This window comes from Ctenocephalides felis, unplaced genomic scaffold, assembly GCF_003426905.1.
Source record: "Ctenocephalides felis isolate EL2017-DRISC unplaced genomic scaffold, ASM342690v1 CF-g0.4_SCAFFOLD_03571, whole genome shotgun sequence".
Taxonomy (NCBI): Eukaryota; Metazoa; Arthropoda; class Insecta; order Siphonaptera; family Pulicidae; genus Ctenocephalides; species Ctenocephalides felis.
In genome coordinates, this window is record NW_020539725.1 from 13,906,013 (window position 1) to 13,931,813 (window position 25,801).

At 27.9% G+C, this 25,801-nt stretch overlaps 3 protein-coding genes across 3 annotated transcripts; 1 reads left to right on the plus strand and 2 right to left on the minus strand.

Annotated features, from left to right (window-relative positions):
* The first annotated feature begins 1,469 nt into the window (after nt 1-1,469).
* LOC113386937 (heat shock protein beta-1) lies at nt 1,470-20,595 on the plus strand. Its single transcript, XM_026624695.1, has 3 exons — nt 1,470-1,874; nt 19,525-19,729; nt 20,104-20,595. The coding sequence occupies exons 1-3, from the start codon at nt 1,687-1,689 to the stop codon at nt 20,296-20,298; spliced, it is 588 nt and encodes a 195-aa protein (XP_026480480.1). The 5' UTR covers nt 1,470-1,686; the 3' UTR covers nt 20,299-20,595.
* A 683-nt stretch (nt 20,596-21,278) lies between these two features.
* Nucleotides 21,279-23,194, minus strand: LOC113386250. The gene is made up of 3 exons (XM_026624040.1): nt 22,802-23,194; nt 22,327-22,419; nt 21,279-21,702 (listed from the first exon to the last, which is right to left on the minus strand). The coding sequence occupies exons 1-3, from the start codon at nt 22,991-22,993 to the stop codon at nt 21,388-21,390; spliced, it is 600 nt and encodes a 199-aa protein (XP_026479825.1). The 5' UTR covers nt 22,994-23,194; the 3' UTR covers nt 21,279-21,387.
* Nucleotides 23,195-23,780: 586 nt separating this feature from the next.
* Nucleotides 23,781-25,753, minus strand: LOC113387067 (60S ribosomal protein L10a). The gene is made up of 5 exons (XM_026624825.1): nt 25,599-25,753; nt 25,197-25,352; nt 24,666-24,861; nt 24,238-24,363; nt 23,781-23,994 (listed from the first exon to the last, which is right to left on the minus strand). Exons 1-5 carry the CDS (start codon nt 25,601-25,603, stop codon nt 23,824-23,826), a joined length of 654 nt encoding a protein of 217 aa, XP_026480610.1. The 5' UTR covers nt 25,604-25,753; the 3' UTR covers nt 23,781-23,823.
* Nucleotides 25,754-25,801: the final 48 nt, after the last annotated feature.

Here is a 25,801-nt window from a genome sequence, read left to right on the forward strand (position 1 = left end):
TTAAGTTATCGATTGGTGTATATAAAGTTTATTATAAGTTATATTATAAACATCTTATAGTTAGAACTCGTATTATTTAAAAATCATCATATAATGTAATATATTAAATACTATTGTTTAGACAAATAATTATATATATATATGTCCATTTGTTAAAATAATTTATTTAGTAACCAAATATTTCAGGAATTAAAACGAAAAAATAGTTTGGGAATCATGAGAAGATTCTAGTTTCCTGATACAAGCGAGATGCGTCCATACTAGCATCAACATATCACTCGTATTTAAAATTTTATTGATTTGTAGAATAATTGAAACCATTCTTCAGACTTAATAATTTTAGTTAATGAAATATTAATAAACGAAAGTTTATCTACATTTTTACATCTGATTATAGGTAAAAATTATCCTTCATTTAATCATAGTTCATTACAACTGACGGTTTTAAAAAACATATTTAATATATCATTTATAGATGACATATATTAACTGAATCATCATGTAGCAAGAATGTAATATTATTAAATGTTCAGATAATAAAGTTATTTTTTTACTGTTTTACCAAGTTTTGTATATGTCTTGATTTGTTTTTTACCGTTCTTTACTTATTTCCAAAAGTATTCATGAATTCATAAAAACTGTATTTAATTGAAATCATGTGCGATTGAAATCATAAGTAATTAGTTGATCATAAATGAAAAGAATAATCACATTAGTTGATTTTCAAATTTCTCAAGAAAATATCAGTAAAAATTAAAAAAAAAATATTATAAACATATGTGCAATAAAGAAAATACAAGAAAAATAAATTAATAATAAAAACGAGTTTTGTGAAAATTGAAAATTGCTTTTTTAAAATAATTTTCTTTTAGAACATCAACTATTAAATAACAAACTCCTGATTGATATTTGAAAAGTACTATAAAGCATATAATCATAATAAAATTCCTTAATTACTCTATTATATTATAGTAACTTCCACATACTCTGTTTTACTGTTGCTATACTACTACATACTATAGCAATTTATTGTTTATAAATATATAAAAGCTCCTAGATATTTTAATTTTATAGACTTTTTAAGTCACTATAATAAGTTGTAATTTATGATATAATATTAAATAACAAATTTTTAATATAAAAATAGTGAAGAAAGTATTAATGTGAGTATTATATCAAACTAAAATATCAAACCCTAATAATGTAAGTATTAAATTAAGATAAAAGTTACTAAATATGTAACATGTTCTGAAAAAAAGTTTGTTTCTAGAAATATGACTAATTGAGGTATGTTTCATTTGCGAAGTATTCTAGAAAAACAAATGTATTTCCTAATTATACAGTTTTACCAAATAAAGGCTCGAGTGGGTAGACATCTATCCACTGTCTGCGACTATCTCACTGTACCTCTCTCTACACATATACGCCGGTCTAAACGCTTCGGCAGCCATTTGCTATATAAGATTCAAACGAGGAACATCAAGCAAACTATCAAAAAAAATCATACAACTTTTATAATTACCTAAATCGTAATTAGTGTACCTAATTCAACTTTAGTGTCTTATCATTACCAAGTGTCGTGGCACCACCGATTAGTACAAAAATCGCTAAGTGTTTAGTGATACTCTAATTTATCCAATTAATTATTTTTGTGTGTTGTGTAATTTTAAATAAATTTTTATAAAAATGGCTGATAGTGGACTTAAACGCGATATCCCAATCAAGCTTGGAGATTTCAGTGTAATTGATACAGAATTCAGCAGCATCAGGGAAAGATTTGATGCCGAAATGAAGAAAATGGAAGAGGAAATGTCTAAATTCAGATCCGAGCTTATGAATAGAGAAAGTAACAACTTCTTCAAAAGCACAAGCAGGTAACAACTTAATAACAATATTAAATATATAAAATAAATCTAAAAAGCATGGTTTTTACATGACTTATAAAAATATAACATTTATAGAGTGTGGGTTTTAATTTATAATTTTATTATCATTACTCTATCAATAATAATTTATCTTCTTTTATTCAGTAATTAAATAATGAACAGCATTATATTTGAGTTAAACATATTATTTTTATTGATCTTTTGCCATCTGTCAAATTGTACAATTGTCAAAATATTCCTAAAAGTAGATTCTTTGGTAAATTTTGACATATGCAGAGAAATAAAACTTTAATATTATTTCATTCAAAAATAATTAAGCTATTTTACTATGGTGAGCTTGTTCTCTATATTTTTTTATTAAAAGAAGTCGTATATTTCCAATCGTATATCAAAGTTATTAAAATGCTGCTACTGGGTCATAAACAACCCTAATTTTGACAGTTGCTTTTTTGACAGATGTTTTTGATTTTCAAAAATAATTATTTTTTCTGTGGATTTTTTTATGTAAAAAACATACAAAAGATAGCTAAAGAAAGAAATATTTAAAATTCTTTATATCTATTCAAATTTTGTCATTTCATTTATCAAATAAAAAAGAAATTCGGTCCAAAGGTCCAAAGAAAATTAACACTAAAATAATTTAATTTTTTAAATATTCTATATAATTTTTCAATAAGATTTTTAAACGGCTTATTTTAAGCTTTACCGATACTGTTTATATATTGCATTTCTCTATAATAATAAAGATTATTATTTTATACAATTAACTTTATTAAGAAAAATAAGTTATTCTGTAGCAAAATCATAGATTACTGGGCTAATGTTTATCCGATTATCTTTCAATATTTACTTGAATTCACCATGAACTCAACTTTTCTTCAAGATTCAACTTAAAATAATGTATTTAATTCATATTGATAGTATATATTTTACTTTAACAACTAAAAGCCACAAGGGCAGCAGAATAGGGGTAGTTGTTTGAGCAGCTGCATATAAATAACATATGTTACTCTGTCATATGATGATGACAAAATTTGAACTGATGTGAAATATTTAATGCAATCTTTCTTGAGCATCATAAGAAATTCATTGTTTAATGAAATAATATTAAAAAATTATTCATTAAGTATTGGTATTTAAACTCTTCAAAAAGTTCGGTTTTATTCAAAATTCTATTTTAGAAACTATTCATTGTGTGGGTGTTTGTGAGAATGTATCAATTTCAGCCGGGTTGTTTATTCATCGTACAATGCTATATTTAGATTTAGTAAAAAAGTGTATATGAGCACTTTTTTTAGAAAATATTTCATTTTAAATTTCAAAAGTGAGTTAATTTATCGAATCATTATCCACTGAAAATATGTGATTATTAAAAAATAAATTAAAAATCTGAATATATAGTTTTTTTGTTAAAATTTGCTCGACATGACGTCATGTCTATTAGCGTCTTGTTAATACCTTGAGTATGTCTCGCAGGTGTTACATGTTTTTAGTATAGAAATTTATACGTATGCAAATTTGGTGCATATGAAATTAATGTATTTGCAGTTCATAAAATATAATAATAAAAATATATAATAAAAAATAAATGAACTGCAATTTCGTAAAGATCACGTATTGTTTACCAAAGTATGTGCGTGAAGATTTATGTACAACATTTATACAAATAGATCGAATAGAACTCAAATTAAGGACAATTTAACATTACTCATTACCATTTACATTACTCTTTTCTACCTATAACAAAAAAATGCAAATTAATCTACTGAAATTTTCCAAATTTTGGAAATGTGATTGAGTTTTTACATATGATTATCTGCTACTTTAACGGATTTTAAATGGATTTAATGAATCAAATAATGATTAATTAGAAACGCTATACTATTATTCGTTAAGGAAATAATTTAAATTTCGAACAGTAAAAATGCTTATGCAAAAAAAAACTTTATATAATTTTCAGTCCATTTCATCACCAATAATATTTATAAGTATTAAAGAAATTGATTGAAATTTTCATTACCAATCAATATTATATTTAAGATTTCATTCGTATAATGCTAATCTTCATCTTACCATTACGATATTTATTGGTTCGTTTTGGCCGCGAAAATGTTATAAACTTTTAATATATATTTCAATGGACATTTTATTGAGCATAAATTTTGAGTTATGGCTTGCTACTCGTATATAACACTTCAACAAACACAAACATTTGCGATATAAACCCCTAATAGTATTATCGAATATGAAATTACATGCAATAAACTTCATTTTGTTTTGAATTCATACTATTGCTGTCGATAAATAAAGGTTTTATTAATATTTTAATATTTTCAAACAGGCTGCGCTCGATACCACCAAAAGAGTTATTGGTTCAAATTGAATGCAAAAGGTCATTTGTATAATAGTATTATTATTAGACTATTTAAACAGAAGCTTTAAATTGATAAAGTAAATATTATGGAAGTAACGTATTTACTGTTTCGGAAAATATCTATATTTAAAGTTAATGTAGGTCAAAATTAGAGATATGACTTCATATCTGGAAATATCGGTGACTACATTTTGAACATTTCAATCCATTCGTCGATATCACTTTATCATGGAATTTAAAAAAAAGGTGTGATTAAATCAACATATAAATTTGATCATTTATCATTTGAACGCGTTATAAGAAAAAAAAGTATAGATAATATCTTATTGCAAAATCTGTTCAGGCAAATAAGAGTAATGTAAACCTACATTGTGTTTAGTAATCTATAATTGCAATTTGTTGTTTAAAATATATTTACTTTTCTCTCTATCCAAATTATATATCTAATCGTCCAACCATGTGTTTAATATATACTATAAAGTCAGAGATATTTAATAATATATTATATGTAAATTCTCAATATATTCATTGAATCGAATAGTATATATAAAGTAGGGCGGACGCACAGGTCGAATTTGAATTTCATTAATTATACTGTCTAAATCAAATTGTTTAATACGTGTTATTTGTTGTGATATAGTCAAACAACTATCAAACTATGTTCAGTAAAATTTCCAAGCAAATCTTAATATAAAAATATGTTTTTAGCTATTTTCTTAATATGTGCCACCTTCCCCTTTTTTAACCCAATAGGCTGATTAAAAAGTGTCAGTCATCGGCCAAGCAGATACAATTTCTTACTTTAAATTTAAAAAAATGTTACAAAATAATAGCTAAAATATCCAACCAATGCGAAATATAATTTTTTCAGTTTTTACAATGATTACACCGTATATAACGATGGAAATATACGGTGAAATACCAGGTCATATAACCATGATCTGGTATTTCGTGAGAAAAATGCATAAGCAGAGATGAAGTAAAGATGTATCAATTTAATCAATGAACAAGAAATATATTTTTTAATTTTTTGTTAACTTTATATAGTTTTTTATTTACTATTTTCTTATTAGTTTATACCTTTGCCAGTGAAGTACCCCACCCACATGCAAGCTTTTATAGAGGCCAGAAAAGGTGTTGGCCATACAAAAAAAGCTGTTATCTAACTTAAAAATAACTATACGTTTTATAAAATAATTAAATAACGTTTACGTAAAAACTAATTAAAAGAGCTCAAAACCAAAAAAAATCTATCGACGAAGCAAAATACTATTGTTTAAATATTTATATGGTAATTTGTCTTCTGGTAGCAATGTTGTAAGAATTAAGATGATGTCTCATTGCTCATCCTTTGTATTTACTTTAAATAATAGTGATAATTTAAAATAGTATCGTTAAAAAATCTATACTTTAATTGATTTTGAGATAATGGTCGTGAACCTTTTTACCCGCGTACCTTTAAGTCCCGCTCTACTCTACTTATTAAATAGCCTTTAAAATTTAAAAGTTTACCATATTGCATTTTTTGCTACATATAGTCCAGCCATTTAAGCATGAATTAGGAAAAGAATCTCGGAATTCGAGATACTCAGCTGTAAGTCTGTAAATACTTGTATATTGACGCCCTAAAGTTGTCTCAAAACCTACATATGGTAGGGTGTCAATACCATATGTAGGTTTTGAGACAACTTTAGGGTGTCAATATACAAGTATTTACAGATTTACAGCCGGGTATCTCGAATTTCGAGGTGAACTTACTATAATGACTGGACTAATAGGCATAGCTTTAGTTATCTCAGGTGCATAATATTTAAAAAGTGGTATTATAAAATATGCAGATCGAACAAGCGTCTATTTCCATATAATTTTAAATATTAATAACCAATATTCTAAAGAGAATTAATGATTTAATAATGAATCGATTATTAATTGAGTGATCAGTTTGTTTTTTATTTGAACACATTTTTAACGGTTAAATTTAAGCCAATTACTGAGTTGTTTTTTCCAACATGCCCTTGCAGTATAGAATGTCCCTTTTCGGCCGGCTATTGTAAATTCATCAAATTTATTGAATGTCCCATACTGGACAGTTGTAAATAAAAGAGATAATAAAAAAAAAAAAATTAAGTCAACATTGTTTCTCTATATTATGATGTTCAAAAATGTTGTTTGTATGAGCCTCAGAAACACTTTATCAAAAGCATTTAAGTTTGTCGACCAGCGTGTCGGAGCGGATGTTGAAAAATTCCTTTTTCTATTATTTTGTGAATGAACTCACGACCATATATGTGTACAGTTTGTATTCAGGTTGCCAGACACGTATCAACAGTTCCGTATCAAAGAAAAAAATCGCCAATGCATATTAAAAACAATTATAATCGAGCATTTTAAAAATGACAAAAATAATTAGATAATTTGCTGCATATTATAGGAAACGATTGCAAATATTTTTAAACAAAATTTTGTTCCCAAAAGGTCGTAAATTCGTTTCTCAATTATGCTGAATTTTTGGGCAAATAGTAATTGTATATATGTGAAAATATCCACGTGTGATATTTTATTATTTACGCTTAAGATATAATTGTTATATCACATATCAGATTTTATTATTATTTATTTATGTTCGTTTAAAAAAGAATTATTATATCATGTATTAGATCATGGTAATTCAATATATGATTAGTCATACAAAACATACCTGTTACGTAGCTTTCGACAGATATACTAGGAACATAATGATGACGTGCGATGTCTTTGAATGAGGCAATTGTTAGCCATTTTTAAGAATCGACCTGCAAATTGAGAAATATAATATGTAATCAAAATTTCTGTGAAAGATGACGCTTTAGATTCAATTATAATATTAATAAAAACACAATCATCGATATTTCAGTTCATGCCAAATTTAAATCCACGGGCAAAAGATGGTAAAGGTCAACCACCGATATCTCAAAAACAAGTAAAGTTAAGAAATTTTTATCAATAATATTTGAAATATGAGGTAAAAAGATGTATAACCAGTAATCACCTTGATTCTTACAACTTCGCTTTCGGGATATAGACGGATTTTAAAAATTCATAACAAAAGTATTTTCTTTCGTTGTTAGCTTTTTTTGATCACGCACTGTTATTTAGTTTACGAGATCTTAATATAATTTCTAAATCTACGTTGTTTAATTATTTTTTATGTGTACTGTTAATTTCAAGTTAGATTATAGTTTCTTTTATATAAAAGCTTACGGGATAAAAAAGAACAACTGAATCTTTACCGTGGCGAAGGTGTAAAGAATGAAATATAGTAAATAAAAAAGTAAATTAAGTTAAAAAAGCAACTATACAAGAGATAAATTTTATAGATAGTTATTTCAACTCTGCTGATGAATAATTCTGACGAAGTACCAGACCAGATCGACGTTATATGTATATAATGTTATCTCTGTAAAAAAAGTACTCAGAAAATTATTATAATGTAGCTATTATTTCGTAAAATCCATTTAAAATTAAAAATTAGACATTGGACCTGTTTGGCCCAATAAATTTGGATAAAAATAAGGACCAGGTGACATTTTTTTAAAAAATAGGAAAAAAGCACATTTCTACAATGATGATTTACCTGGGAGTTTTGCTGAATAGCCAAATAGTTTGTTTTATATTCTTTATTTGTTGTCATATATTCGCAATATAATTTCTTAAATTGAAATTGGACCTTTATTCCCCGCCATACCCCATATAGGGTTATGGGAAAGTTATTGCAATAACAGTTGTTTCCAAATTGACAGCAGTCATTTAAACTTTTCTAGAGATGAATTACAAAGATAAAATTGAAAATAAATATCAACATTATGGCATTTCATTCTCAGAAGTCATAAAAACAGTTTTTACTATCTGTTTAAAATGTGTTTCACGCACTACAATGTTATGAGGCGAATAAATATACAAATACCAATTTAGTCCGTCGAGACCGAAACGCAATAAACATTCCAAGCAATTGTGTAATGAACCACCCTCTTGTGAGGGATGCTATGTCAGGCATGCTATTATGTTACATTGTTAAGCGTAGAAATGGAAATTCGAACATAAATATATTTTTTTTGTGGCAATAAATAAAATATTTGAAGTGACAATGAATCATAATTAAGTTCATTATCAATAAGTTGGTATTTTATCCGACTACTTAAACCTACATATAAATATAATAAAATCTCACCAATGTATAGTGATAAGTAAAAATTTTAAATATATTGATCCTAATTCTATGACTAAAAGTCTCCTTGAAACCCCAAAAAAAATATTTATTTAATATTTTGTTTATTTTATTCTACGTTTCGAAGATATGGGATGTCGATTTATTCCAGAACTATTAAAAAACACGTTTTAAATATATTAAAATTGAAAGAATTCACTTGTTACCTTTGAAATTAACATTTGTTCCAATTTCACTAAAAGTCAATCAGTCAAATTGTACATTCAAATTTGAAAATATGATGAAAAATCCATAGTGATAGTACGAAGGATTTTTAAAATTATGAATTTCCATAATCCTTTTGTTTTATATTTATGCCCGTTAATCTTGTTTGATAAAGTTATTAATTAAAAATTTTTAAGAATAGTGCTGTAAAATGTCTGAGCCTGTTTTTGAATTTGTTTTTTTTTTTTTTGAATCGTTTTGATAAAAGTTGATTCTGCTATATATTAATTTATATTTCCAATATTTTCTACAATGCTGATATTTCATATCACTTGCAAATAAATGTTCCATTCAGAAATAAAATTCTACCCTCTATCCATATGACATTTGCGACAATGGAATGCCACATCCCTAAGGTCTCAGTAATATATTGAGCAGATATAATCTTTAATTAACGTTTACTGATTAGGGTGGACTTTAATTGTGCACAAAGGGAAATATGTCTCTGTGGTCAATCTTTGTAAAATTCGGAAATAGAATGCCATAATGTTTTTAACTTTTATTTTCTCTGTGAAATTGCACTTTAAGGGTGTAAGTGTAACAACATCAATTTATATGGATAATTCAATATTGATGCAATAAAATTGAAATTTATGTACTACTGATTTATGAAAAATAGAGAATAGAGAAATTCTAAAAAATCCTTACATCTTCATCTTTCCATAGTAACATCATTATTTTTGAGCAACTTGTTACACATCCTGATATCAAAAACGTAAAATTCGGAAATAGAATACCATAATGTTTTAACTTTCATTTTCTCTGTGAAATTGCACTTTAAGGATGTAGGAACATATTTTTTACTTCATATGCATAATACAATACTGTATTAATATTGATGCAATAGAAGTGAAATTTATGTACTACTGACTTATGAAAATAAAGAAAAAAGGAATTCTAGAAAATCCTTCCAACATACTCCTTCATCCTTCCATAATAGCATCATTATCCTGATATAAAAAACGATGTCCCTTAATTCATTTATTAACTCTGATATTATTATAATTTCTCATATTTTGGTCACTTTCCTCAAAAAATCCTGTGCTTCCATATAAAAACGTTCTCAAAAAGTTACTGCTAACTTGAAAATAAAAAGTTCAATTTTCATAAATTTAAATAATGGTCCAATATTTAAATTCGTCAATTAATTAAAATTAATTACAATTATGATATTAAATAGTCTCAGTTATTTCTAGTTATATATATTCCCATTTGTTTAGTAAATAACTGCATAGATTTAAATTAAACTAAACATTATCTGTCTTATATAATAAAAGTCAACAATAGAAATTCCGTTTCTCACAGTTGTTTGTTTGTATGTTGGTCTCAGAGAGAACAATTGCTAATTGATTAAATGCGGAATGCGTATAAGGTAATTTGATACTGGTAATATTTATAATGTAATTTATTTCCGCATAGCCGGACTATGTGACATACTCGTACGTGCGTTCTTATCAAAATATTTTTCATGTTATTAGAACGAAATATTCTGATTTATTTATTTAGCCTTGATAAAGGCTCAAGCATTCAAAATTATTTTAAATAATTTCAATGCATTAAATAAATACTAAGCTTTAAGGGCTGGTCAAGATTTGACCAGGGCCTTTTCTATTTAATCCGGGAACCTTCGGGGTAGGGGGTTTAAATGTATGAATATAAAAAATTCTGTAAGTTATAATAACTAAGGGACTAGCAAAAGCAATGAGAGAAGAAAGTTGTAGAGTGAAGATCAATATATATCGTAAACTAAATCGTTGTTTTACTCACCTTTCATATGGTGATGGGATATTTATAATTTACAGTCCACTCAATATCTAATTAATAAAAGTGATCCCTATCAAGAGCTTTGCTTTTTAAAAAATATATTATAGGCAAATATTAGTAGAAACGACAGAAAATGTATCGCTGAAACGAGCAACATAGATCATGTTTTCCTGAATGTTTCAAGTAATCTATCTATCTTTTATCAAAGTGTGCAAACTTTTAATAGAACTTGCCAACACACTTTAGAACACTTTTTTAAAGTAGGGCCTTTCAAAGTCGACCAATTTTGAAAATTCCAAATTCATAGTTTAACAAATAGTCTTAATTCTAGAAAATTTATGGTAAATGTGTCATTATTTTTGAGTGTGATCCTTGAAATGTTATTTACAATTACGGATCCAAAGCTTAAATGGCCAATATTGATAAAAATTAACTACAATAAACAAAAATGGTCACATTTTCACTAAAAGCTCTAGGTTGCACTTATAAAAGCTCATAATTTTCAATCTGCATGTGATAAATTTCAGTAGTTACGATCAATACTATCACCCCGTTTCGGCTTCACGTTGAGTTCTGAGACACCCTCTACAATCTCAATCTCAATTTATCAGTTTTTAGAAGAATTAGTCAATAACTGTTAGACTAATGGCTAATTTTTATCTTTGATGTATATCATGTCTGAAACAATAATTTATGGACTCCTTGTCCATTCACCTGCCTACGACTTTATCGTTTCATATATATCACTCCATCTACCCAACCAAATAAAAGTATTATTGACTCAACATATATCGTCGGCGAATAAAGTTCATTTACGATATTATTTAGCGAATTCAGAAAACAAGTTTTGCATTTGGCGCGTAGGATTGTTTAAGCAATCGGTTATAAATAGTCAGTCACTCATGTTACAATGTACACATAACATTCTCGAATGTGCAGTAATAATATTCAGTCGTCATACCAAAGTCTGGCGGGCGTCGAGCCAATTTTAAATGTTATGCAAATCTTTGTATAATAAATCCTTGAGACTAATGCAAAACTGTTCAATTTGAATCGTTTACAAGGAAACGGCATTAGTAGAAAATAAACTCATTGTTTTTTTGTTTTTACCAAGCCCTGTTCTTGTGAATTTCATAAGCTTATGGACCGATTCTGCCGCACAACAGATCAATGTTATTGCAAGGCCATGGTATGAACAACTTTCCATACTAATTCGTTCCAAATATTGACAAAATCCATGTGGTTGCTGTGCAGTCAAGCGTTTTTTTCAGGTTGTCAAATAGAACCTTAACTTAGAAACCGCACATATGTCAAAAAACAATCTTAGGTAACAGGGTTTTTCTGACTCAGCTTCATAACATACAAGTGACATTGCAGTTTATGTGTAAAACGCCTGAATGCACAGCAAATACATGACATTTTGACAGTATTCAGTATGATTCAGTAGCATAATGTATAGAAGTAAGAGCGTAACATGGCCTTGCCATAACATTGATCTGTTGTACGGCAAAATCAGCACATTATTTTAGGAGTTTCTCGCCCACACTAAAGGTGCAGATATCTTTCTATTAATGTTCTAAAATGCTTACGATCTCTGTTCTTTGAACCTTCTCTTTAACTATTTCATTTCAATCAATAATATTTTCTATTTTCATCCTTTACACAAAAACATTTCTTGATAAATGTAAGACAAAATCTTGATAAATGATGGCATATGGCAAATATATGTAAAAACGTGTTGAATACACGATGATAACAAAAAATAATTCGATAAAAACCGTTGTGGTCTCATCGACAACATTATAATTCAAATTAATTCAGTATATTTTGGGATCTTAATCAAATTGTCTGAAATGTCATGTTCTCAGAAGTAGGCGTCATCACTGATCAGCAATAGATATATTTTGACTTAGATCATATTTTATACCCACTTAATAGTCATAACACATGACTACATATTTTTACCACTTAATTTCAATTTCGATATGGCCTAAAATAAAATTACTATCACGCTATGTCAAAGATCTAATTAAAGGTAATCGAGTTAAGGAAATGCTGGTCATTGTATGGTGAAATAATATCTTCGGTATAGAGATCATATAAGGAAAATTTTCGAGGATTAATGAATATTTAATTGATGTAATTTAAATTTAATTGCTTAAAAATAATAGTCATTGAATCATCAATTAAAATTTATCCTTTAGCCATCCTTTACCTATTTTTATTTTATTCCTAAGAGTATTGGGAAAAGTGGTAACACAATATGATATGATATGCAGTTTCACAATATTTATTATATTATTAATTATAATTTAATTTTTTGAGAATATTGTTTTTGAAGGAGCCCCATTGGTACGAATAATGATTATGAATAATGCTGGTTAAATATAATGGTTATGAATATTAAGGCTTAAATAATGGTTATAAATATGTAATTGAGTTTTGTGGCTTGAACTTCTCTTAAATTTCTTAAATTTCAATATAAAAAAAAAACTATCTTTAATATCAAAACATATATATTGAACGTTAATGGATATTTAATCAGGTGTTAGTATACAATCATGCCATTAGACTAGATGTTGATTTTAAGAAAAGGATATTCTCTGAAAGTAACTCTTTGGAGTTAAATTTCTTTCTTTCTTAGTTCCAAATACGAAATTTCTAGATAAACTTCAACATATTTTAAGAATTAACTGCTACATGAAAAATAATTGAACCAGAAAATTGCGCATATCCGATATGGAAGTTCGCCATGGAAGTAATTGTTGTTCGCAAAATTGAACGCTTTTCAAAATTTCAACAGCTGACAAGGTCGTGTCAAAAACTTCATAATTATAATTATATTTATAGACTATCATGAGCTGTTATTAAATTAGCCAATAATGCTATAAAAATTACCGAATCCTACAGAAAAATAAATCATTTTAGCTATACTATTTGGCCTAACGTAATATAGCATTTGTTATCGAAATAATTAAGTTATATAAATTAAATTATACTCCAAGCATTATTGTAAACATCAAATTTTAACGCATCACCTTCATTAGACACATCGTTGGCCATTGTATGACATTTGGCAAAAATGCAAAACTAATAATAAACTAAAATCTAGAAGTAAATACATACAATTCCAATGTCACAATATTGAATTCAAATGGTCCTTGCCTATATTTTACCACTAATTAAAATATAATGTGCCTATCACTTTAACAATTTCTTGATACTCCAAAATGACCATTGATAGTATTCCTCCTTAAATATTTTACAAACTTGAATATACGATTTTATGATTGTGTGAAAACAAAAAATATAGCATTGTATGATTATGAACTGATATAAATAAAATTTATTTTTTACATTTAACCGGAATTAAGTAATAGAATATTATAACTTTATTGCAGAAGTAAATTTAAGTAATATTTTAATTAAACAATATGTGTGAATGTTCAGAAGTAAATAGTAAATTGCTGTAAGTTTAATAAATTTATGTAAAATATTTAATATGTATATAAATAAAAATATTTTTTAATATTTTACTAACGCAAGTGCATATGTGTAAATTTTTAACTATTTGTAATAATAAATAATATGACCACTATAAATCTAGTTAGAATCGTACGAAAAGTGTGATTTACTAGACTTTATTTCATTAATTAATTAATTTAACAAAAAAATACAATTAATGAATTGTGCAAATATTTGTGCAATGTGCAAGTATGAACATGTTTGACAAAAGCAAATGATTTTTAGGACTTCACCTTAAAATATTTAAAGACAACACCTGCACTTGTGAATGAGTAAAATATTTTCTAATACTCAAAGTATATAATATTTGATATTTATATTTATGCTATTGTTATGTATTTTTATTCATTTCGGAGTAATATACTAAATGTACTATGATGACTTGTATTAGAACTTATCATAATAGCTTTGCTGGATAGCTTTGAAATTATATTAATTACTTATTAATCCTCTATAATATTTACTAATAATCCTTTCTTTGAATTGATTCTGCCATTTCATGCCTTTGCGCTATTGATGTGAATTTGATGGTGTTGTGAACTTCATCTGATACGGAACCGTCTAATTTGTTGCAGTCATTCGACTAAAACAATCACTAAAACCAGGTCAGATATTTTTGGGTAACTTTGTGTACACCCACACAAAAGCACGAGCGGCCAAAACTATAGATGCTTATTATAAATGTTCTTTTTTATGTTTTTGTGCTTAATTAGGTCGATGTTGGGGCTAATCGACATCAGGTCGAAATTCGTGTACGCATTTATATGTTTGTGCACAGCAATATGTGTTTCATTATTAAATTCTACCTACACTGGGAGCTTCCACAAGTTCAAAGAGTATGCAAATGGTATTAGGTTATTCGGGAAGAAATTTCATTAAAGCTGTACCTCCGAATAAATTTAATCTAGACTATCTGTACGGATACAAGTCCAATATTCCAGTAATTGTTTGTACCTTACTCTGAATAAAATTTATATAATTTTAATACACAATCCATACTAAATTGATTCTACCAATTAAATACTCGTATACGACAAAAAAACCTCTAAGTTCCAATAAGTGGAAAAGAAATGTATTAACAAAATCTGTTTCTATGAAGCAAGCTCTCCAAACACATTTTATTAGACACATAGAAGTGGAAAAAATAAATACAAAAGCACAAAGAACTTTTCACTCCAAATAATAAATTAAATGAAACGCCAATTTTAAAAATAAAAGATTGAAGACTGAAATTAAAAAATGATTTTCCGAATGACCTAATTGTGTAAGCGTGAAATTTGTTGCTAAATTTTTGGATCTAATTAATGAAGCCACGAAAATATCATAAAGCTTCCAATTAAAAATAAATCACTTGATTATGATAGACACTGCCACGTGTTGATAAACGCTAATATTAGATCCAATTAGTAAAAAAGTGAAAGAACATTTTCAATTTTCGTTAAGATTACAAAAACTTTGAAGAATGTTATTAAAATTAATCAAATATATCTTAAGTAGCACAAACAACATTGATTTATTGCTCATCTATCTATGTAATATTTTATAATAAAAACAATTACCTATTTGTTTACCTTTAATGATCAAATTTTAAATTGATCCTTGATACTAATCTGGCATGAACATCTATTTCAAAACGATTTGTGATCATTCCCAATTTACTATTGTTAATAAATTAGTCGCTTGAACTCAATTGCATGATTTGTACCATCAGCAATATTCTGATTATTAATTGATTAATAATTACACAACAACTCAATTATCAGTTTCACGGGCACCTTAAAGTTATCTCTTGTTTATAAATGTAGAAAAATTATGTCACACGTTGAAATAAATCTTATCTTTATGTTTTCTGTGATAAAGTGAATCTAGATATTATGCAGTTCATGAAAAAGAAATAAATCTCAAAAATCGTCAAAAAAAATAAACCATTGTGAATTGGGATTCAACACCTTGAATTCGAAAGCATTTTTAGATTTGCGAGTATAATAGAATATTCGATATTAATACGTTTACCTAGCTTCCAACTAATATTTTTAAAGGTTGATTACAGGCTTAAATATTTTTTGATCAAGTTATAAAAACAAATTACGATTTATAGATGGTAAAAAAAATCCTGTATTAAGAAAAGAGCATATTTCATTATTCATTATTACTTTCTGTAAAATAAAATTAATTGAAAACACGTTTCCATAAATAACGAGTGTGTAATAATATCACACCACATATGGTTTACGAATTCGATTAATTCACCATGAACCGACGATAAATGTACAATCGAGAATTAACATATATCATTATCGAACACGATTATACTTTATCCCACGTGTCTGCATGCCTTGTGCTAATCAAAACTAAATTGCTTTTGCATTTTAGTTGCTAATTAGCTAACATTTCAATTAGTGAAATAAGGTTAATTAACTTTATTAACAAAACTGTAACAGGTAAGTTAAATAGGTAATTCTTGCATGCATTTTAATAATTAAATTTAATATTAATATAAATATTCACTACCATTTTTGTAGTGCATAAACGGGATATGATAAAGAGAAATGGTATAAAATCTAATAGCTCATAAAATAAACCTTTATTTCATTACAAGTTAGAGATTAAATGAACTAGGTGTGAGTTGCATTTTGCCCTAAGGCTCAATAAGAAATGATTTAGCTAATTTAGATAAAATTTTAGCTGTTTTGAAAACGAATCAATGCGATTTCCATTTGATATGTTTCATACAAATTTGAAACATCAGTAATTAAATTAATTATAGTGCACAAAAATAAACCTGCATATCCTAAAAGCGATGCCCATTATACAAAACTTTAATGAATTTTTATATTATTCAAGTACTTTTCGTAAGGCTATAATATTTTAAGTAAATCCATGATGAACCAATTTTACCATTACCTCTGTATCGGCATTGTAAATTTCATTAAAAACGCAGCAAGATATTTTAACTTTAATTAGGAAGATTCGATCATTGCCAAAAACTAATACGCACAAATCCAAACCTTTTTAAGAACAAAAGATTCCAAACCGATCTTTCGGGCGGTTTTTAAATTTCCAAAATCAATTCAGGGATTTTTCGTGCACGAAAAATTTTGCACTTTTCTGCAAAAGCTAAAGAACTCGACAGCAGATGCAAATACTTTTTGCAATCTTGGTTCCAAACGATTAAGATTGACTTGAGACGTCGAGGAAACATAAAATTAGCAAGTTAAATTTTCTGGCAAAAACATAAACTTCTAAGATACTTAATAAATATAAAGAGAGAGAAAAAAAACTCTTAGAAAATAGATTTTGTTGAAATGAGCGGAAAATAATCATTTACATGAATGCGGTGCTAAATGTTTATTATTTGATGACACATATATACTCCGTTACCAAAATACTTTTTAAAAGCCAGATCTCTCAGATTTTCAATACTGTAGCTAAAGACTAGAGCAGTTGTACTAGCAAATACTATCAAAGAAGTATCATCAACTCGAAAGACTACTCGCAAAGTAGAGCTATAAATAAATTGTGTTCGGCCAAAGAGAAGACGTAATCAGGACTGCATTCCGATGAAAGCATTACCGGAAGACTACTCATATTCCACTATCTAAAAATAAAGTACCAAGGAAAATTCAATGGTTTAACGAATTTTTTAGACGAACACGTGATATGAAATCTTATTCAAAAAAACTACTCCTGAATTGTCCGCATGCATATACCCAATCTGAAGCAACGTAATTAACATTTAAACATACGTTTACGATAAAAAGATCGGTCATATTAATATTACATCTATTTTTATCTCATTTTAATGCCACAGTTTGAATCTCGTATGTTATTTCTGTGACATCGTTTCCTTCCCTTGTTCCAGAATTTTTATTTTACGTGTCTTACGAGACATTTGACACTCACTAAAATTACCCCACGAGGATAGGATGTTACCAAGCAGTTGGTTTCAAAAATAGAACAGAACATTCGTACAACCGTACGAGGAAAAAAAGAAACGAAACACGATGGATTTATTATTTTTGTTAATAGGAGGAAACTGTAGATAAACATTGTCGTAAATTTAGTGTAAAACAATTTGCCCTTTCTAAAAATAGACAACAGCTGCTAGTTGTGATATAAAAATCTAGTTTTTTCTAGTTCTTAAAAAGGTTCTAGCAGCAATATGTTTCCAAGTGAAAATAGACCCAGCATCATTAAAAGTTCATCAGTATTACAGAATTTGTAGTAATAAATTCATCACATAGAGATAGGAGAACCGTTTGGGTTGCCATTTCTAAAGCCACGTCGTTTAAAAAGTCAGCTAAGTTCTGACATACGTATATCATTAAAAAAAGTTTCTAACTAAATTATGTCCCTAAATATTTTTGTATATTTTGTATCATTTATACCCTAGAAAATATAATACCATATTTATAATAATATAATAATATAATAGCAGATTTATACCATAACACTTTCTTGCTATTATGTCATACAATGATTGAAAGATAAAGAAATTGAGATCTTCAGATAACGCCAACTGTAATCAGTAGCTATGTACGAAACAGGAAACCTACATATAGCACGAAAGGCATAGATTCTGATTAGAAGCGCTTATCCGCTGGACACAATTGCAAATTTTCGTGAATTTTTATAATTCAAATGCTTATCGTAGGCTTATAATATTTTAGTAAAGTGGTCAAAATAATTTTTTAAACTTTTCTACTTATTACAAAGAAATGGCTTAGCAGATCGTCACACCAAATTGACAAACCCAAGTCCTGGTCGAGTTACGTCGAGCTGCTTTTAAATTTTTAAAATCGGTTCAGCAAGTTTGAGAAAACGTCCAAGGAAGGTCAAAAATTCGCTCACGTACACACCTACTTATTTCAAAACGCCGAGAAAACATGATAGTCTCCTTCTCCTTTGGGAAGTTAATATATTTATAAAGCTGAGTACACCAATAATTTTATTCCACACAACACTTCGTAAATGTTTTCTATAAATATCAAAGATAAATCAAATCTCGAGATTTAATCAAAGAAAAAACACCTTTAGCGAATTAAAATAAAAGTATTAATCAAGCTGGTGTCATTCATAGCGTCAAGGTTTCCGCGTTTTATACAGCATTTTATAACAATGGTTCATTGGATTAACGTGACTAACAATTTTATTTTTAGAATTAGGTTTTATGTGCGATACATTAACTTATTGTAAAGTTTCAAAATTATAGTTTAGCATAATTCTTAGTCTAGTTTAGTTTTAGTCAATTTTCAATGTTATGTTTGATATGGAAATTATTCCTGAACTTGATTTTAGAAAATGCATGATATTTGATATATAGCAAGAATGAGAGATAGATTTAAGTAACTAGATTTCCGCTCAGACAATTATACATAGTTTGTATATGTAAATAATAAATGCCGCTATTAATGCAACACGATACATTATTTTTACAGCAATAGTTTATATGTTTTTCCCCGTAAATGTTAGCTATGTTACTAACCTTATTTCCATTTATTTTTCAGCACAACACAACAAACTTCCACTGACCAAAGGCTGTCCAGCTCAAACTTGGGCGCACCAGGCAGACAAGTCAGCACGTGGTTGGACGACCTCAATTCACCATTGATCCGTGAGGACGCCGATGGCAAAGTTCTGAAATTGAGGTTTGATGTTAGTCAATATGCACCAGAAGAAATTGTTGTCAAGACAGTCGACAATAAACTATTGGTAAGATATCAATTGCCTCTTGCATTATATAAAGTGATGCAAGGCCTTATTCTTTAAATTAAAAATATGATAATCAATACTTTTCCGTGCTTTAGCATATATTTTGTCTTCGAAATAGTTGCGCAATGATAATTTGCATCTTAATTTTTATTTCAAAATTTAAAACTTGGTCAGCCACTATAACAAATATTAAAAGTTTACTGTTTTTGGCATCATAGCAAACATATGCATTTAATTCATATTTTTTCAAATATTATGTCCATTGATGATATTATCTTACTGTCCATTATTAACATCATCGAAAAGTTTATATATATTTAAATATAATATATGTAGATAGTAAAAAGATATTTTTAATTTTAATTCATTTGCAGGTCCATGCCAAACACGAAGAAAAATCTGACACCAAGAGCGTATACCGCGAGTACAACCGTGAATTCTTATTACCAAAAGGCACTAACCCCGAAGCCATCAAGAGCTCCCTCAGCAAAGACGGAGTCCTTACTGTTGACACACCTTTACCAGCCTTAGCTGCAGGAGAAAAGATGATCCCCATAGCTCACCATTAAATTTTTAATTTAACATTTGTGTATTAATGCGTTGTTCAAAATTTGACAATTTGTAAATCATCTCATGTTTTTTTATTAAATTCAATAAGTTGTGTAGAACTGGCCTAATGATGAAAGCATAATGTCTAATAGATTCAAAAACCAAGGAAATTTGTTTATGATAAATATTTCAAAATATATTTTTTGTACCGTGTGAATACCAGTTTTTTTACAATGATATGAATTGTCAGAATTTGAAGGCCGTGTCTTAATTTATTTTACATATGACATCTAAATTATTTATATTTTAATATTTTTGCACAAAAGTCTAAACAAAATACATTTAATTTATTTAATTAAGATATTTGGATAATTGATATTTATAATCATCTACAAAACATTTACATGATATTATTGTATTAAATATATTATTTTCAAAAAGTATTTATTGTTCGAATTAAAAAATATAGTATTAATTTTTAAATGATCATTGTATTTTATTTAACTTTCATAGAACTCGATCAGTGTTATGTTTGTGTGGATAATATATATAATAAATTATTAATATATTAGATATGGGCTTTTATTGCTTTTGTTATGAATATACATTTTTTACAATTTAAGGTATATAGTTTTAAACGCTGTTCTCTAATACTTGATAGAGATATGATTTAAACAATCTGATCCTAATTTTACATTACGTAACAAATACATATTTGTGCTGTCATTTTATATTAATTGTGTCATGAAACATTTCAAAAAATGTTCTAAATGCCATCTAATTAATGATCATAATGAATTAATGAAGCACAATTTTTATTTCTTTTTTCCATTTCTAATGAAGTAACTTTTTTGCAATAATATTTATATAATATTGCAATAATATTTTTCTTGTGCAATTTTAATTTACCATGGTATATTGCTCTAAAAATTATTTCATCGCTTGAGTTTGACTCATTGATCTTAGGATATTATTACTAAAACATGATTTTTGCAATCTAGGTAACAGCAAAGAGAATTGCACCTAAAGCTATTTAGAAAAAAAAAGTCCTTAACATTTAGATAAAATAAAATAAAAAGGGCTTACTTTGTAACCAATAAACATTTTCTTCAAATTTCTGAAGCTGTTTCGGATCTCTTAATACACTCGCTTAATTGTCTACAAGACTCCATAAGCTTTTCTTCCAAATTTATCGGTGTTGAAATACTACAATTTGTTTCAGAAATACAATCATCTTTAGATGAATGATAAAACATTGTTGCAACTTTATCAAAACTTTTCAAAAGATCTGTTACTTCTTTTAAAAGATCACAAATGATATTTTGAGTCCTTGTGTCAAATTCATAATTGACATCATAATATACTGGATAAATTTGTTTTCGGTAGTATTTTGGCTGTATAAGTTTTCTCACAATTGGTGGCATCTAAAAATTATAACATAATATTAGTATGAAGTAATAAAACTGGGTAATAATAAACTTGAGCATAAATATGAATATAATAATCATAATATGAATATGAATATAGTAATCATAAGCAATAAGAAATTAAATGATTTATATATGATTTTTTATCCCTGCTATAACTTCAATAAACATTAAAGAACATTTATGAATATAATATAGTTTATATAATAAAAGAAAAAGTACTTCAAATGTTCATTCAGTCCAACAAATCACTTGATAGATAATTAAGTATTAAAATCTGAATGAATTCCACGGTATTGAGTAACATATTAGACATTCTATTCTATTCGAAAACGATTGTTGGACAATAAAAGACCAAAATAAATTCTCTTTGTTTATATTCATTATTATTGTTTATAAACTATGCTAAAGGCTAATATCAATGTCAAGGAACTAATTAACATCGTAAGTATAAATCTAGATTGAAGTAGAGTTATACTGGAATTCATCATTGCAGTCAAGGAAGAGGACAAGAGACAGTTCATTAAAAACTATAAATATTTGATTTATCGTGGCAATTTGTTACAGCTTAATATATGCAAAAGAAATGTTGTTATCATGCAATAATAAAAGTTTAATTACCCCATAAGTCTGAACGCAAACATCCTTCACTCTTCTACAGGGTTCAGGTTCTGTTTGTGTGCTGAGGGAATTGGTTTTTCCTTTTTTTGATGCCTGTATTATAATTTTGAAAATATATTAGCTATTTTATAGATGTATATATGATTGCTCATTATCATTTTAAACCAAATTAATCACTTGTCAATTGGGTAGTATAAAAGCAGAAATGCCTGCTCAAGATCATTTTTAATAATGACAATATTGCACAAGCACCTAAACTAGACATGAGCTCTGTTCTATGAATTGGTCATAACTAAGCTAAAAATTTCTACTTATGTAGTTCATTGCCATTGCAATTAACTTTGTATCATTATGAAAATTTGACAAAACTTGATCATGTTTTACAGTCGACTGTAACATAGTATATTATGGTAGTTAAAAAGAGCCTAAAACTATATATTCTCTTAATTAACTGAATAGTTCCATCAACCATTACCTTCAAAACTTTTCTTGTCGCTTCCAGCAGTTTTGGGGTTGGAGTAGTGTTTTTCCATGGAGGCCTGGGCTTATCAGAAGTCAAATTTGATCCAGATTGTGTCGGCCTTCTACTTGTAGTCCTGCTAGATGCTTCACTTTCTGGGGATGCCAGACCTGTGTCTTGATTATATTGACCGGTATCACCACTCATTTTTTATAAACCATAAATTTATTTTGTCAAGAAGTAAGAGTTAATTTTGTGAACCAATGCAGGTGGATTCCACACGCGTAAGCGTAACCTAATGAGGTGTTAAATCGATTTCTAAAGCGTGAAATATATATAATTCGTTTGCGACATTACATCCTGACACCGAATGATGTATATAACTTGATTCACTGATTCACCCTTGAGGACACGATTTTAAAATTCAACTTCTGCATGAGTAAAATTTGAACTGAACAAAGTTATAAACAACATATCTGTACATTCCTACCAACATAAAATAAAAAGTATTTGAAGAAAGTTTATTTGAAAACTTCAATATTAGAGATTATAGATAATTAATTACTTTTACGTTATTTATATTTTAAATCTACAGCAAAATAATTTATATTAAATTAGTTATTTATTACATCAAATCACCAACAAAACATTATGTGAGCCACTACTCACATTTATTACTATTATTATATTGTCTAGGCCACTACTACCCAGTACCCACCCACCCACATAGTGCCCAGAGTAGCAACTTATAATTCATAACTGTAGTTGAAATAAAGTTATAATCCTCTTAATTATTACTATTATATTAAATATTTTTTACTTTGCATGTTAAGCATTATGTAAATATTTTTGTTTCAATTTTAGTTAATTAAAAATGGTGTACTTATATGAATAAGGTATATTTATACTTATTCATGTATGGTTATATCACAGAAATATTCATATATTTCTAATAATTTTTATGAAACAGTTAAAATTTATTGAAAGAATATTGTTTGTATTAAATTATGTATTATACAATATACATTATTATTGTATTAATATAATCTTTGTGGTGGTCCCATAGTAGACTTAACATGTAGAGACCTAACATTCTGCCAATGCTTCTTCAAAAGTGACACCAAGAAGTTAATTGACAAGTGAACGTTTTGGACCAACTCGTCAGGAGACATATCAACATGACCAACAGCTACAGATAAACACAACACCTGAAAAAAGAAAATAAAATTTATAAGTATTTTAATTTATTCGACTTATTTATAATGAAATGATATAAATAATTGTATTAAATTAATATTGTGTATGAGAGTTTTACAACCACAGCACCAACATGAATGAAGTGGGAGTTATACAATCAGTTTCTATAGCAAAAATCTTCCGTGCTGAAGAAACAAAATAAAGTTACACAGCTGGCTTGATTTTGCAAAAATTGAGAATGTTTTTAGTATTACCTTCTTCATCTGGAATTTGATAGTTCCTTTAACTTCATCAATCTTCTGCACCATGGATTCCTGATGAGACAAGAGACCAGGGAATTTACCTGCCTTGTTCAAACCTGGACCCAACAAACGGGGGATCTAAAAATACAGTAATAATGTAAAACTCCATAAACCTTTATCATATAAACTAATTTATTTAAATTAGTATGAATTGTGCACATATACTTTGACCTTTACATAAAATATATAAAAGTATAAAAGCATTAGAGCGATTTAGTTTTGCATTTGTCTTCCGTGCTGCAATAACATATAAAGCTATTAAGCTGGCTTGAAAATGCATTCTAAGTACTGAGAAAAAAGTATAACAATTTTCAAGCAAATAAACTTAGTATAGCTATTAAAATTGAATTAAATGTAATAGAAAATCCAATCCAATTTACCTGCTTGATTAAAGATTCAGAAGCTAAGAAAGCATCATATTTTTTAGCTAGTTTCTTCACAAGCTTTTTGTTCTTGTTAAGTTTTTTCAGAGCTTCGGCATCCATCCATGGGACATTGTTGGCCTTAGCTTCATCACAATGCTGTTGATCTCCCAAAATACATACTTGCATTTTTGGTCGTGGAATGTGCTTCAATCTAACAAACAAAGGAAAGTTAAATTGATAGTTCATATTTATATCGGTGAAACTTAATTCCCGCCAGGTTCAAAAGGCATTTGCCTCATTGCTTTACTTTCTAAATTATGACTGTTACTTGGCTTACCTACTACTAAGTAGTTCATGGCAGCAAGTAGTCGACTTTGAATAGAAAGCTAAAAGGTTCGGCAAATGCCTCCCCAATTTATTTAAGACCCTGGGTGCAGGTCCGCCAAAGATAACTTTGGCTTCCTGATTTATCAGAATAAAACTTGAGGTTACCAGTATAACTTGACTTTAAAAACCTCAAATTAAATTCATGTCAGGTAAACATACTTTACGGTGCCGCTGAAACGCTTGTCCTTCTGGGGATCGTAGTTCTTCAAACCGATTTGGATTTCAACAGTTTCCAAGAACTTCTTTTTCTTTTCCTTTGAATAATCCAATACAGCATTGACACACTCGTATAGAGTGTCACGGGAAACCTTCGACCTAAGAACATATTTTGAGGTTAAGAGAAATAAAATATTTTAGCAATATAAATTACAAAGTTTATGATTAAAAATAATATATTCGTTTGTTGGAATATTGCACTAAAACAATCAAGAAGACAGAACACAAAATAACAGATCCGTAAAACCACGTGTGCTAAAAATTACTATTTCGAACTATATTTCATATATATGTAGGAAAGTCGATTCTTGTTCCTGATATTAATAATAATAAATTAGAACTTACGTCATGGCGAAGAATTGTAATTCTTCTTATATCAACCACAATTTGGCGATTGTACAGCCAATGCACGCACTCTGCAACGGAGGAGAGGATAAAATGGACGATTAACTAGAACGTCGACGTGAATGTCGTAGAGGAATTTACATTTCTACCAACACAAGAATAATATCCTTAAGAAATACGATCGCATGGCCGCATGGCAATAC